Here is a 15,048-nt window from a genome sequence, read left to right on the forward strand (position 1 = left end):
CCACGTATCAAAGCAATAAGAATAGTAATTTTCAAGAAGAAGTCAAAAAAGTTGACACAGACAACACCGGACACTGGACAATCACTTATATGATAAGCCTCGAACAAAGTTGACAGCGGAGCAGAACAAAGCTCTGAGCGGCCTTTGGAACTGACACGCATGCCAACCAGAAACAGAACTAATTTTGACGGGCTTAAAAGATATTTATGTATTATTTGTTTCACTTACGATTATCACATTTTGCACCCATCCACCCATCTAAACAGTCACACACGTAGCTATACGTGTCCAGAGCTCGACAGAAACCTTGTTTACACATATGCATGATACACGGATCAGGTTTGTCATAAGTTGGACATCCTGGGGCTATGCCTTGCATCTCTTCACTTTTGGTGTAATCCAGGTACTCGCCGTTCAATAAAACAGTCCTCATACAACCTGGCGAAATGAACAATTAGAAATAAAACAAAATTTGTAATGTATGATTGGAATATGATTAAAACATTCACAATTCAAATCACATGCATATGAAAAGAAAATTTAAATGACGACTTGAAGTTATCGAGAGTCAATATGGAAAATGTGGCCAATCACAATGATCAAATTACATCCATATTTGGAAGTTACAGAGAGTCGATATGGAAAATGTGGCCAATCACAATGATCAAATTACATCCATATTTGTAAGTTACAGAGAGTCAATATGGAAACTGTGGCCAATCACAATGATCAAATTACATCCATATTTGGAAGTTACAGAGAGTCAATATGGAAACTGTGGCCAATCACAAAGATCAAATTACATCCATATTTGGAAGTTACAGAGAAGCAATACAGAAAATGTGGCCAATCACAATAATTCATTATCACATCCATATTTCGAAATCATAATAATTAAAAACACCAATCACACAATATCTGGGATGTCTAACTCACCATTAAAACTAGTTCCATTCCTTACATGTACAAGCCTAACAGCAGGCCCTTTGATTACTTCTTCCGGCAGTCCACCGATGTAAAGTGGAGTTTCCACATTTAAATATTCATTGTCCCCTTTATTGGTTGCTGTATTTGGATTGCCATCGTCGACACGCATTGTTATGTTCTGTTTCACGGCCAATATTTCCAACGAGTGAAAATTACCATCGTTGATCTTTTCATAACTGAACATAGTGGAGACAGGGTAGTTACCGACATCGTAGCTTACACGAACACGTCCGTAGAATAACTCAACCGCAATGTGATCCATTAATCCATTATAAAACAGAATTCCATTTTCTTGTCTCGTAGCAAATACCATTGTAATATTGGCTTTAGGTTTATTCTCCAATTTATGATACTGTACGTAAGAATCCTTCTGCGTGAAGGTTACGCTGATGATCATCTCACATTTATCACCATGGAAACCAGGTAAACAGTTGCAACCATAGTTACCTGTAACATTATTGTAGTAACATTGTCCGTTATTTTTACAGTCTTGGTACTGACATGGACTGGTATGCTGACTGAACACCCTCGGTGAGTACTCGCAGTGTGGCCCGTTGAATCCAGACGGACATTTACACGTATAGTCTTCCTTTTCATCATCCACACACGTTCCACCATTCTGACATTTGACGTCTTTACAGTTCTGGTTGGTAGAGCTACAATGTACATCTACATATCCTTCTGGACAGTCACATCTGCCATGTATAAAACAAGATTGAATATGAGTAATATGAAAAAGTGTCTTTGTGACATGGGTGGTGGGAAATACATGACTGAACAATGTAAATTAATTACATTATTTTCACCATCTAGGAAATATTTACATCATGGAGTCTAGAAACATAATGCCATAAAATCAGTATTATAAGCCGCATCCCCAACAGAAGCACAAGTTCTATTTTAACAATTTAAAACAAAAAAATATACATATGTAATAAAAGCCACATCATTCCCTCTGTTTCATTGTACAATATTAGTAGAAGACAGATTGCACAATACTTCTATTACGTTTACAGTGTCAATATTTTTTTATCTGTATTCATCCATGAATATCAAATTTGGTTGTTGGGAGATACAATCAGAAAAAAGTTGACACACTTAGAGATATTTCTTTCATCATGAATTTTGCAACGCTAGACTTATATGAATGATATATATCTATCATTAGCAATGAAGTGACACTAAACAAAAAAAATCAAAAAATTTTATATAATTTTTCTTTCAAAATTTCAAACATAATGACTGTCTTCTATAACATAACCATACTTGTTATTTCTGAAACTAACGATTATTATTTTGTATGCAACAAAGTTACAGTGAAATGTTTTGCACAACAATGCTATGTATACACAACAGATGATAGAAAGTAAAAAAAAATTAAATAATAGTATTTGTACCTACCTGTATTCATTAACAAGGTCAACACATGTACCTCCATTTTTACATGGATTGATGAATAGCTCACAGAAATTGATATCAGTTTCACAGAAAACACCTGTAAGTAAATAATTTAATGGGTCACTCATTTATATCCCTTTTAAAACCACAATTAACTTTTGTCACCTTTCACAAAATAAAATAATTTTTCCCATATTTTGTCAAAAGGTTGAACAAGACCTGTAGCCAGTGAAAAATTATATTCATATAATCAATCTAACAAAGATATGTGTATAAAAATGTTTCACCAAAAAATTTACTGCAAAATATGTTTGTATGACAATGTACAAACCAGAACATTCCTACTTAGCAGGAGTAGCATATGGTGAAATACTAGTATTGGGTTTGGGGATAGTAATGGCTGACAGGTAGCCATTTTTATTTATTGTGGCTTGGTAGTTTTACTGTTTAAATCCTAAAATGAAGCATCAAGAATTGATAAACATGTACGTGTGATTTTTACAAAATCGTTGCCAGTCAGTCAAACTCAGACCGTAAATCTGAAGACTTCTATATGTTTAAACAAAATCGGTGGAAGTATGTCTCTGGAATCATGTTGGACAAAAAACTGAGCTTAAGTCAAAGAATGTGTTGTTGCTAAGACATACAGGACTGTATAAAGTTTTTCTTCCTACGTTTCAAGATGAAAACAACTAAACTTGAGAAAAACTCAACTTTGAGGTAATCCTGAGCAACCAAATATATATATATATGCTGCATATGTAGGGGGTTATTTTGTTACACTGTTTAGGAGTGTCTCAATCACTATCCCAAAGCTTTAGCGATCGTTTCCAGGTGATGAAAATCTCTAAATGTCTGCCCCCAAGAATACATGTTGGGTAAATGACAATAGTGCCAGACTGCATTGAAGGTTAGTATTTGGAGGCACTCACCAGTAAATCCAGGTGAACACTGACAAGTATAGTTATTAACTGCATCAATACATGTGGCATTATTCATACAATTATTTAATAAACAATCATTTATATTATCTTCACAGAAATCACCAACAAAACCTATTGGACATTCGCAGCTGAAATACAGAAAAGATATAAAAACAAATTGTCGTAATTGTGGGTAGGGATAGGAGGGTATACATTATCAATGAAGTTCTACATTTAACAACAACAACAACAATAATAACAATAATAATAATAATTTACTGCATCCTTAGAAATAGTATTTATTGGTTGACAGCAATAAAAATATATATATATAACATACTAATATAATTTTTAAAAAATGGTTTAATACCTGAAATCTTTTTTTTGTTTGTAGCATGTAGCTCCATTTTTACAGGGTTCATTATCACATTCATTGATCTCTTCCTCACAGTTCTGACCTTTGAACCCACTGGCACATTTACATATATATCCAGCATATTCACCATTGTGACATTCACCATCATTTAAACACGGCTCAGCTAAACACGGATTACACTTAGCAAGAATTGACAGGTCAGGGATCTCTGTAGATGAAAAAACAGTTAAAAAAATGTTACAATTTTGCGGCCAAAGACTAGGGATTGAATTGCCATTTGTAACAGTATTCACAGTTTGGTCTGACATCCCTAAATCAAAACACTTGTTGAGCAAATGGTCATCTGTGAGCGGTAAACTATCAGAATCCACTCCAAATCAAAGATGACACAAACTGAATCTCAACCTCAGATCATTGATACCCACAACTTTCGAACCGCATTTAAATTTTTTTGTTCACTTTTTTCAGTTGATTTATAACTATTTTGATAACTTACCATTACATTCAAACTTTCTTGTTGGTGCTGTCAAAAGAAGCTTTTCTTGCAAATTGTATGGACCAGAACATCGTGCAATACCTGGCTCCTTGAAACCAGATTTTACCCAGTCTGACAACCATCTCAAACTACAATCACAGTAAAGTGGATTGGCACCAAGGGCACTGTCAGCAAGAAAATAATTTTAAAAGTAATTTAGTTTAAAATCTGATATTGTCCTATAACTTTCCTATAACTATAACTTTGAAATTGAAAATATTTAAACAGCAATAACAAAGAACAAAAGAACACTTTTTTAAAACAAATTATTGATTGACAATTACAGAAAAATCATACCATACATGTATTGGTAAGAGATATTAATAGTGGTAACAGATTCTTTGATACACAAGAGAAAAAAAAGTCAAGCTAGTTGTTGATTTTAAAAACCACATGTGTTACCAAATTTAATTAGTTGCAACAAAATTAACCACTATATGAGTATCTGAATAGTAAGTAATGTTGGTGTTCTTTTTAATAATTCATTATATTTTGGAACTAACACAAATTAATGAGGGGGCTGTCAGCGGTAGGAGACATACATCAGCATCACCTTGGTCTATTTCAAGAAAATATAACTGTTATCAAATCTGTTTCAACCTTTTCAAATTTAGCAATTAATTTTAATATCTCACTTTAACATCTAATTTAATACTCACATATGCGAAAGCGACTCTAGTTCATCGAATGCTCCTGATGGAAGAGTAGAGATGTCGTTACCATGGAGAGATCTGAAAATATAAGCATTATATGTCTATCATATTGTTGTTTTCCACTATTATTAGGAATACAAGTTGTAAGAACATATTCTGTATTGAATTAGCTGCATAATGTACTTTTATTTTACTAATTTCGACACAGCTCTGCACTCAACAGAATCATTTTAAGTATGCATCTAACCTACTTTAGAGTTAATGTCAAATGATCCTCCCCATTTGATGAATTATTCAATAAGGAGTACATTTTAAATTGCTTTAATTTCATGCAAGACAATATTTTACAGATTTTTTGAGTGGAATGAATTAAACAGTGAAAATACATTTCAAACGTTAGGCTGGCTCCTGTTTTATGGCACAACTAGATAATTAATTACATTTGTATGTTGTGAACAGGTCAGTGATGCAATAATATAACAGTTGTGTTGGTGGCATACTCACAGAACCCTCAGTGCATGTAGTCCTTCAAAAAGTCCAGGTTTAATACAAGTAATATTATTGTAACTAAGCAATCTGAACGTACATAGCATGAAAAAAACAGATAAGATTGTCATTATGGATACTCACAATATGCGCAGGGAATGGAGACCTCTGAATGTACCAGGAGGTATACAGCCAATATGGTTGTAGCTTAGGATTCTAATGGAAAAAAAGGAATGGCAACAATAACAGGACATATAGAGGAATACGGTTGTTGTATTGTTTGAGATACATCTTAATCAAAGGAAGAGGTAAATGTAAATAAGCAAGCTTGGGAAAAAGACTGGAAACGCTGTAGAGTTTCAAACAGATTTTCAGTTCACACAGTGTTTGGCTCAGACGGGTATCCAGTTCGACCTATAGTTTATTTCTAATTTGTGTACATTATAATATTTTATTCAATACAGATGTACTGTTTTGCATACAAACTATGATAACAGTATATCAAAGACAATTTTTTACTGTAGCAAAAACTGTCAATTTGGTCCTAAATTTTCAAAGAAATGTTCCACAAAAATTTTGGTGAAAGAATTTGAGTGTGTTTTGAAAGACTAGAGAATTATTTATTATTTTCAATACCATCAAAGAAGGGCAAAGGTATGAGGATAATAAGCAGCAGTAAAAACACAGACATGTAAAAACACCAATAAAAGAATTCAAATCTAATTATGTTGAATGTGAACAGGACACAAGTAGTCTGAAGTGAGGTAATGGAGAATAAATCAATTTCATATAAATATTAGCATGAATATATGGCTAAATTAAACAAATAAAATTCAAGCATCTTACTTACAATGTTGCAAGCTTGGGTAAGTTTGCAAAGGTAGTGTTCGTGATGGTGGTGATATCATTATTACTCAAATCACTGCAAAAAAAAAAAAAATTATAGTGATTCATTCACATTGTTACATGACTTCAAAACCATGTGTGTTGCACATTTCAAGTGACTTTAATATGAAAATGGTGTACTGTAAAATGACTAATTTTCACTTGGTTTAAATTTCACTGATTTACCATTTCAGGCATATTCAGTGGGTTTTAAATTCACGGTTTTATCATTTAGATAATGTGTTCTATGCTCAATTTTACATATTCACTGGGTTTTAATTTAGCGCATTTTCCAGTCAGCGAAATAACAAAATTAAAACCCAGTGAATAATTAACCCTTTTACAGTACATGAAATAACTTAATTCATAAATAAATGTACCGGGGTATCAGACAATAACCACAGTCATTAACAACTCAACATACACAACATTGAATAAGACATAAACTTCCAAGGCCTGTTACGTTTAGCGAGTACCAGAAGCAGAATTTGTAACAGCAATGCATGATGGGATAAATGTTTGAATAATCTTCATAGCCCATGTTAGTATCCATGTTACAATTGTGTCATATAAAGTACAGACTTACATTGTGTGGAGGTTTTTCAGGCGTGACAAATCAGGAATAGACTTCAATTTATTGACATCCAGATAGCTGTTAAAAATAAATAGAATTATAAGGACAGAGATACCATGATTTGACTGTAAGTGAAATCATCAACTGTTATAACAATTATCAGAAGCGTTTCTTTAATGTCCCCATTATACTATAATTTTAAGTAGATTTCTTGTTTCTCAAGATACTGACAGGCATTGCAGTATGTTGCCCTCTATTGGCCTTTAACATAAAAACAAAAGAATAAGTTCATAAGTTCAAAGCACACACTTTTTCTACAACTGTTAATAAAAAAGTTTAAATGAAATTCTTATTTCCATGGTTCATTTTATAATATAATATAAAGTTCAGTACTTACAGTTCAGTTGTTTCATTAGGTATATTATATGGAGGGTTAGTCAGTTGTTTATTACTGCATCGAACCACAGTACCATAACACGCACAATTCCGTGGACAAGCAAGAGACGGTAGACAACTGTTGTCATTGTTACCTGAAATATATTAACACATTAATCAGTCCTCCATAGAGACATTTTTCAGTGCTTCTTACATACCAAGGAGGAGAAATGATCACTGTAAATTGTAGCTGAAAACATTTCACTCTGGAGTCATAGTGATTTTCACTAGGGTCTTAGGGAGTCACAATGACTTTGACTGGGGTCCTAGTGAGTCACTGACTTTGACTGGGATCTTAGGGAGTCACAATGACTTTGACTGGGGTCCTAGTGAGTCACTGACTTTCACTGGGATCTTAGGGAGTCACAATGACTTTGACTGGGGTCCTAGTGAGTCACTGACTTTTACTGGGGTACTAAGAATTCACTGACTTTCACTGGGATCTTAGGGAGTCACAATGACTTTCACTGGGGTCCTATAGGTTCAATGACATTCACTGGGGCCTTAGGGAGTCACAGTAACTTTTACTTGGTATTAGGGAGTCACAATGACTTTCACTGGGTATTACCATTAGGGAGTCACAATGACTTTCACTGGGTATTACCATTAGGGAATCACAATGACTTTCACTGGGTATTACCATTAGGGAGTCACAATGACTTTCACTTGGGTCCTATAGAGTCACAATGACTTTTACTGGGATCCTAGGGAGTCACATTGACTGTTTCACTGGAATTAAAACATTCAAAAAAAAATTATTTATAACTTCAAGATATTTATGTGTTTACTTACTGTCACAACTGAAGTCATATTTTTTAAGATCCTGTATTGGTATTTCTCGAAGATGAGAAGGAGCCTGACATCTTGGATTCCCCGTAACAATAGTACGTGATTTCAACCAATCAGCTAGCCATCCTAAATGACAGTTACAGTTAAACGGATTGGACAGCAGGTTTCTAGTGTTAAAAAAAGATATAGCAAAACTAATTTACCTTGTGATACAAACCTGTTTGCAAGCAAGCTTCAACATTCAACATTCTAGGTACATTTTATATATGGCAAATTTAAACTCTGAGCATGTTCTTGATCATTTATGCAATGCATTATGGGATAATAACTCAATGAGTCTGTCAATGATGCAAGTAAAATAGCAGTCCAGTCATTTGATCAGCTTTATACTTACAGAGTGGAGAGTTCTTTAAGATTATCAAATGAACCTGGCATCACAGTCCTTATCTGATTGTCATACAATGATCTGAAACAAAAACAAACAATTTTAGAAAAGCAGCGCCCCCTAGTGGCTGTATCACAAATTATTTATCAGTTTTGAAAACAGATCACAGATTTCAGTGCTTCAACCCACTACAGCTGCCATTACATGAGACTCATTTCATTTCATATTCATTTCGAGTAACGACAAATTCATGAGGTTATGGATACTTACAGCAGTCTGACTTTTGTTAAACCCGAGAACGTTTCATTGTTGATGCAGGAGATCTGGTTACTACGTAGCATTCTATTATGAGAAGTAGATATATTAGTTTCCATGACAATTCTGCCGTATTAACTCATGTCATTTCATCACAGTATGCAACTGCACCAAGTATTAATATTCATTCGTTCATGTAATACAACACTGGCATCTAAGTTTTTGTAATTGTCTTGATACTTTTTATATAATGTTTGAATTTGTTTTGGTTTTTTTTGCATTATTTTAAAGGTCTAATGTGTTAGCGATTGAATCACATGACTCTATCAGCATTGTATAATGCAAAGTAGTTTAGATAATATAATCATCTGTGAGCCATTAAACTTTTGCTGCAAGAAAGGTTTGTCTGTTTATGCAGGCAAAATTTTAATAAAGTCACCAACACTCCCTTGTGTTAGAGACTCTCAGGAGCTGTTTAGTGATACCACAGAGGGACTGTGGTGATACCAGATTTGGGGATTTTCTCAAAATCACGAGAATGTGCCCCTCACAAAATAAACATGGGACATAGTTTTGGACTGCCATATAATTAAATAAGGGAATAAAACTTCACTAGAGCATACCAAGACTTAATAGCAAACACAAAACAAAATTCACCTGTCAGAAAAGAACATTGAATATCTAGGGATGATCACAATGATAATTTAAGTTGAATGAAGAAAAATTTTCATTAAATTGATGCTGTTAGTATTAATTACTATGACAATAAAATTGCAATTGAAATGCACATTATTTATGAAAATAATATATAGTATTAATAGATTGAGGCAACAATGGGGGGTTTCATTCATGGATTGGGTTCTGGCCGGGAGGTGAATGCCTGCAGGTGAGCTAGCAAGACACTAACTACAGCACAACGCTGAGGGTATTGGTTGGGACCAATAATGGTGCGGTAAGCATACGAATTATCCACCAATACAGTACCATATTTACTCTAATAGAAGCACACCACCAATACAGCACATGTACCATATTTACTCTATTAGAAGCACACCACCAATACAGCACATGTACCATATTTACTCTATTAGAAGCACACCACCAATACAGCACATGTACCATATTTACTCTATTAGAAGCACACCACCAATACAGCACATGTACCATATTTACTCTATTAGAAGCACACCACCAATACAGCACATGTACCATATTTACTCTATTAGAAGCACACCACCAATACAGCACATGTACCATATTCACTCTAATGGAAGCACACCACCAATACAGCACATGTACATGTACCATATTTACTCTAATACGGTAGAAGTACACCACCAATACAGTAAATGTACCATATTTACTCTAATAGAAGCACGCCACCGATACAGCACATGTACCATATGTACTCTATTAGAAGCACACCGCCAATACAGCACATGTACCATATTTACTATATTAGAAGCACACCACCAATGCAGCACATGTACCATATTTACTCTAATGGAAGCACACTACCAATACAGCACATGTACCATATTTACTCCATTAGAAGCACACCACCAATACAGCACATGTACCATATTTACTCTAATAGAAGCATGCCACCAATACAGCACATGTACCACATTTACTCTAATAGAAGCACACCACCAATACAGCACATGTACCAGATTTACTCTAATAGAAGCACACCTGCAATACAGCAAATGTACCATATTTACTCTAATAGAAGCACACCACCAATACAGCACATGTACCAGATTTACTCTAATAGAAGCACACCAGCAATACAGCAAATGTACCATATTTACTCTAATAGAAGCACGCCACCGATACAGCACATGTACCATAATTCAAGTAAACAGTCGACTCAACAACTACCTCACTGGCATCTTCCAGTCATCAACTACAAAGAACTTATAAATTGTCAACAACACCATAGTTAATACTGCATTATATGTATTTGGGGGAAGAACAGCTCAAAATATTTTCTATATTTCTATATTTTCTTTTGTTTATAATATATTTTATTCTATATCTTTCAAAACTACAGAAAACTAAAAGCAGATGATAATCAACCATGCATTTATAAAGAAAATTAACAAAAGCATGAAGATAGAGGTGCTTCAAATGCATGCTATTTCCACACACATATGGGACTTACATTGTTTTTAAATTTCTAACTCCAACAAACATGCTTCCCTTAACTTTGCTCAGCTTGTTATTTGTTAACAGTCTTGAATTGTGCAGAAAGCATAAATAAAAAAAATTGTTAAAAGCAAATTTTGCATAATAAATGTTATATATAAACACATATCATCACCTTGTTAACAAAAGATAATTAAAAATAAATCACTTGGTTTTAATAAAATACACCCCTTGAACTGAACAAAAAGTGCAGTTATAGCAATTTGGTGTGAATTAATGAGATTGTGGTGCAAAAAAATAAGATTTGGTGAAAGAACACAAAAATGTTATTGAATTTGTGCCAAGTATTATTTAATTATTCAAAAAAGTGATATATTAGAGAAAATATCTTTTAGTTATAACAAAAATGTGATTTATTAATCAAAGCAATACAACACCCAAACTATCCTAAATAATTTCTCACAGGAATAATCATAAAAAATATCACATCAATGCAGTAAGTAAAACGAAATAAAAATATAAATTCTTTCATTATTATTGCATATGATTACTTGGCTATTAATATTTTTTGATGTTCAGAGATTCTGAAATATTATATTTAGTGTGGTTTAAGTCTGAAGTTTACTAATACCGGTCAGCCATTTTAGAATACTGGAATACTAAACTGTTACTCAGGTCAGGGGTCAAAGCCTCAAAATGGATACAGTACATAAACAAAAGAGCATCTATGTAAGAAGTACTTTAAACAAATGAGCATCAGTGTAAACATATTGTAATATGTCAATGCGACTATAATATGCGCAATAAATCTGGTCACAATTCAGCATATTTGTTGATAACTATTATACAAGAACATTGTTGATTTTTATTTTTAAAGATTATCAATAAATTTCAGTATTATTAAAACAGTATTATGATGTAAAAATATGAACACACCATAAACATAAAAATCAAAGGCAACATATTTAATGTACAGTGTACATGAAAACGGATATTTCCATATCATGTACAATATTACAGGTACTGAATATGATTTGCATATTTTAATACACACAGATCTTTGTCGTTAAAAACGTAAAAAGTGAAAGTCCATTTAACAAAACTTGCAATTTCAAATAGGACAGCTCAAACTGATAATAAAAAAAATGCTTTTTTTTACAGCATTTCTATTTTACTAGATATTTTCCAAATTATGCTAGTTAGTTTTAGGAACGGCAGCCATTTTGAATCACAAAGGCAGCCATATTATGATGTTATATTTCTTATAGTCTATTTCAAATATTTCAAATATTTCAAATTCCAAAAGTCTCACAAAGCAAATAGCATGTAATGAAATGTGAATGGAGCTCTACTTACAAGTCAGATAACATCACAGCACCAATGAAAGCGCCATCTTCAATCACACTGATTCTATTGTTGCGGAGATCCCTGGGAAAATAAACACAAATCATACTTTTACATCAAATTCTTGAAAATCAAAAAATTTTCAAATAAATTTTAAATTACTATTAAACATGGTTTTAGTTATAGAAGAATACTTTGAGACATGTTTTGCGAGAAAGTGATAGAACTGACAGACAGACATATAATTGCAATTATCCTATGATGTAAGAGAAATTCTGACGCAATTAACTTACAATTTTCTTAGTTCTGGAAGTCTGAGAAATATACCAGTAGCTGAAACCTTTGTTATTTCATTGTCGTTCAATCGTCTGTTAGAAACAAAAATGATGACATTGAAGGGATCAAATCTACTATAAACTGTGTGAACTGCAAGAAACGTTGTATTATACATACTTACTAAGTAATATCCCATGATGCATTGCAAGTAACAATATGACATAATAGAAGACTACATATAAAATGCTAATTCCTGTGATTTTATTTAGATATTATTTTTTTTTTCACTCTTAAATTGTCATAAAAGTAAGTCAGACAGTTTGTAAAGTACAAATTAGTCAAACTGTTAACTTAGGAAACAACCAATTACAGAACCTATTTTGTGTGATAACCACTCAGCTGTATAGACAATTTTCCCACCGACTCAATTTACTTTGAGTATGGAGCAAAAATATTTTGCATTAACACAAATTCTGTCAATTTCAGGTCATTTGTGAGAAACTTCTTTAAGATAAACAAGTGTTTTTCTTTTTTTCAAATAAATGTAAGTGTTTAACAATGTTAAAATGCCTTTGAACAGACAAATTTTATTTCCACATCATTTTTTACATAGATTTTCTCCAAGCCAAGAACTGTGATCCAATATTATTATTTCATTTCCTCTATCCATGTGGCATAAACTCACTTGTCTCAAGTCTCATTTATAAAAATAATATTATTTTTACATTTGAGTAACATTGAACCTTAAATCTAACAAGTGTTTTTTTTTATCTGTCATACAAAGTAGTTATACTTGTATCACTCTTCAGCCAACTGAGTAAAAAAGTTACTCTATTCTCTGGGAATCCAAGGACGTACTCCTAGTTACTTTGATAATTCCTCTTTTCAACAACTCAGGAAGTCACATAATGCATGAACACTACCATTCACACCTCAACACAATAATCTACAACAGGACAGATTGTTTAAGCAATTGAAATTAAACCCTTTTCTGAAGGTTATAGAAACAGAATTACCCTAAGGGAAAGTGGCAGCTCTCAGCGACATGCAAATTTAGGATTGGAACATCCTTGATGCTAACCTGATTTAATTTTAAGTGAATGTGATGTATTGACACAATTATATGCAGTCAAGTGACTTCACAGTTAACAACAAACAACCGTTCACACTTTCCTGTTAAGGAGATTACAGCTTTGGTTGACAGTCGACAGTTTAAGTTGACAGTTTACGTTGAATGACATCCTGGTTTATCTTGTGTAGCCAAGGGCACACCACCAATACAACTATGGCATATTACTGAGAATATTGGAATGAGGACAGCTCATAGCATCAAAACTAATGGAAGCATTGTTAACTGGGTGGGAGCACATTGCATTATGGGAAGCTAAGAACATTTATACAAACTGATGGGAGCACGTTGCATTGTGGGAATCTCATAGCATCAAAACTAATGGAAGCATCGTTAACTGAGTGGAGGAACATTACATTGTGAGAAGCTAAGAGCATTACAAACTGATGGGAGCAAAATGCATTGTGGGAAGCACTGATATCAAGTTCAATGTACATCCTTGTCTCTTGCCCCTCAGAAACATCTTACAACAATGTACATAAAGCAACATGTATTGTGATTGGACTCAGCAGGATTTAAACAAGACTTCTTGAGGGAGTTAGTCAGATCTACGTGTTGTTTTTACAATAAAACAAAATGATGGAAAAATGTAAAGAAAAGTAAAAAATGTTACTCAAAAGCCAAAACAATTAGATCTAAATTTAATCAAATTAATGACAGACTTTTTAGCAACGACTAGAATTTAAACGATACTTACAGTTCTGTGGCAAATCCTGGAATGTCGTCCGGTACCTCTTTTAATCCGATAGCAGAGCAGTCAATAATAGTGCCTTCACATAAACATTGCGCAGGACAATCCGTATCAATGATACACTGTCCTGCTTGTTTTGTGCGGTATTCTTCAGAACCTGAACGATAAAAACAATTGATGTTTATAGGAGATTACTGTTACCACAGAGCACTTTATAGTGAATATTGCTGTTATAATCAATTATTATATCATTATAGATGCAAACATTTTGTTATGTCAGCAAATGTTTACTACATTAAGGTAGAAGCCTATCGGTACTCATGAATGCAAATAGCTAGAAGTTATTCATTTTCCAATAAATTGTATTCCCGGGCAATATAATCATATTGATTTTAAAAAAGTTGGAATCACCAGCATAAGTTTCAAGAAAATGATGGTTGTATTTTAGTGGATAGTCTGCCATTTTGGCAGTGTCATAGCGCTTTTACCATAGGTTCCTATTGGAGAGGTATTATGCCATATTTCAAATTGTAGGCTGGCGACATAGGCTATTGTTAATAATGGGGTACATAATAGAACAATGAACATTGTCATGTGATTTATAACCAACATTCTCAAAAATTATGAGTAGGCTTCTACCTTAAATATCTCTGTTTTCTCTCTGGTTCTATGTGTGTAAATTAGTAGCACATGTGCATACGTGAAATAACAAAGGTGTGTCCGTGGTCAAAATAAACACTACTGATGTAAAAGTTACAGGTGCTTAGTAGCAAAAT

General features: G+C 33.3%; 1 protein-coding gene across 2 annotated transcripts in view; it reads right to left on the minus strand.

Moving 5' to 3' along the window:
• The window catches only part of LOC100313733 (slit-like protein), a 71,006-nt gene that overhangs the window by 4,606 nt on the left and 51,352 nt on the right, over positions 1-15,048 (minus strand). The window contains exons 15-32 of one of the 2 annotated variants that reach the window (XM_085504419.1): positions 14,279-14,429; positions 12,470-12,544; positions 12,189-12,260; positions 10,849-10,920; positions 8,697-8,768; positions 8,436-8,507; positions 8,045-8,208; positions 7,215-7,347; positions 6,830-6,895; positions 6,209-6,280; positions 5,503-5,574; positions 4,879-4,950; positions 4,181-4,344; positions 3,679-3,892; positions 3,318-3,457; positions 2,389-2,482; positions 937-1,682; positions 229-438 (exon numbers count right to left, since the gene is read on the minus strand). In XM_085504419.1, the coding sequence (XP_085360545.1) occupies positions 229-438; positions 937-1,682; positions 2,389-2,482; positions 3,318-3,457; positions 3,679-3,892; positions 4,181-4,344; positions 4,879-4,950; positions 5,503-5,574; positions 6,209-6,280; positions 6,830-6,895; positions 7,215-7,347; positions 8,045-8,208; positions 8,436-8,507; positions 8,697-8,768; positions 10,849-10,920; positions 12,189-12,260; positions 12,470-12,544; positions 14,279-14,429 (2,661 nt within the window). The remainder of the gene's footprint in view (positions 1-228; positions 439-936; positions 1,683-2,388; positions 2,483-3,317; positions 3,458-3,678; positions 3,893-4,180; positions 4,345-4,878; positions 4,951-5,502; positions 5,575-6,208; positions 6,281-6,829; positions 6,896-7,214; positions 7,348-8,044; positions 8,209-8,435; positions 8,508-8,696; positions 8,769-10,848; positions 10,921-12,188; positions 12,261-12,469; positions 12,545-14,278; positions 14,430-15,048) is intronic. The other variant, XM_085504420.1, reaches the window with a different exon arrangement.

Source organism: Saccoglossus kowalevskii, chromosome 10, assembly GCF_978046115.1.
Source record: "Saccoglossus kowalevskii chromosome 10, keSacKowa6.1, whole genome shotgun sequence".
Taxonomy (NCBI): Eukaryota; Metazoa; Hemichordata; class Enteropneusta; family Harrimaniidae; genus Saccoglossus; species Saccoglossus kowalevskii.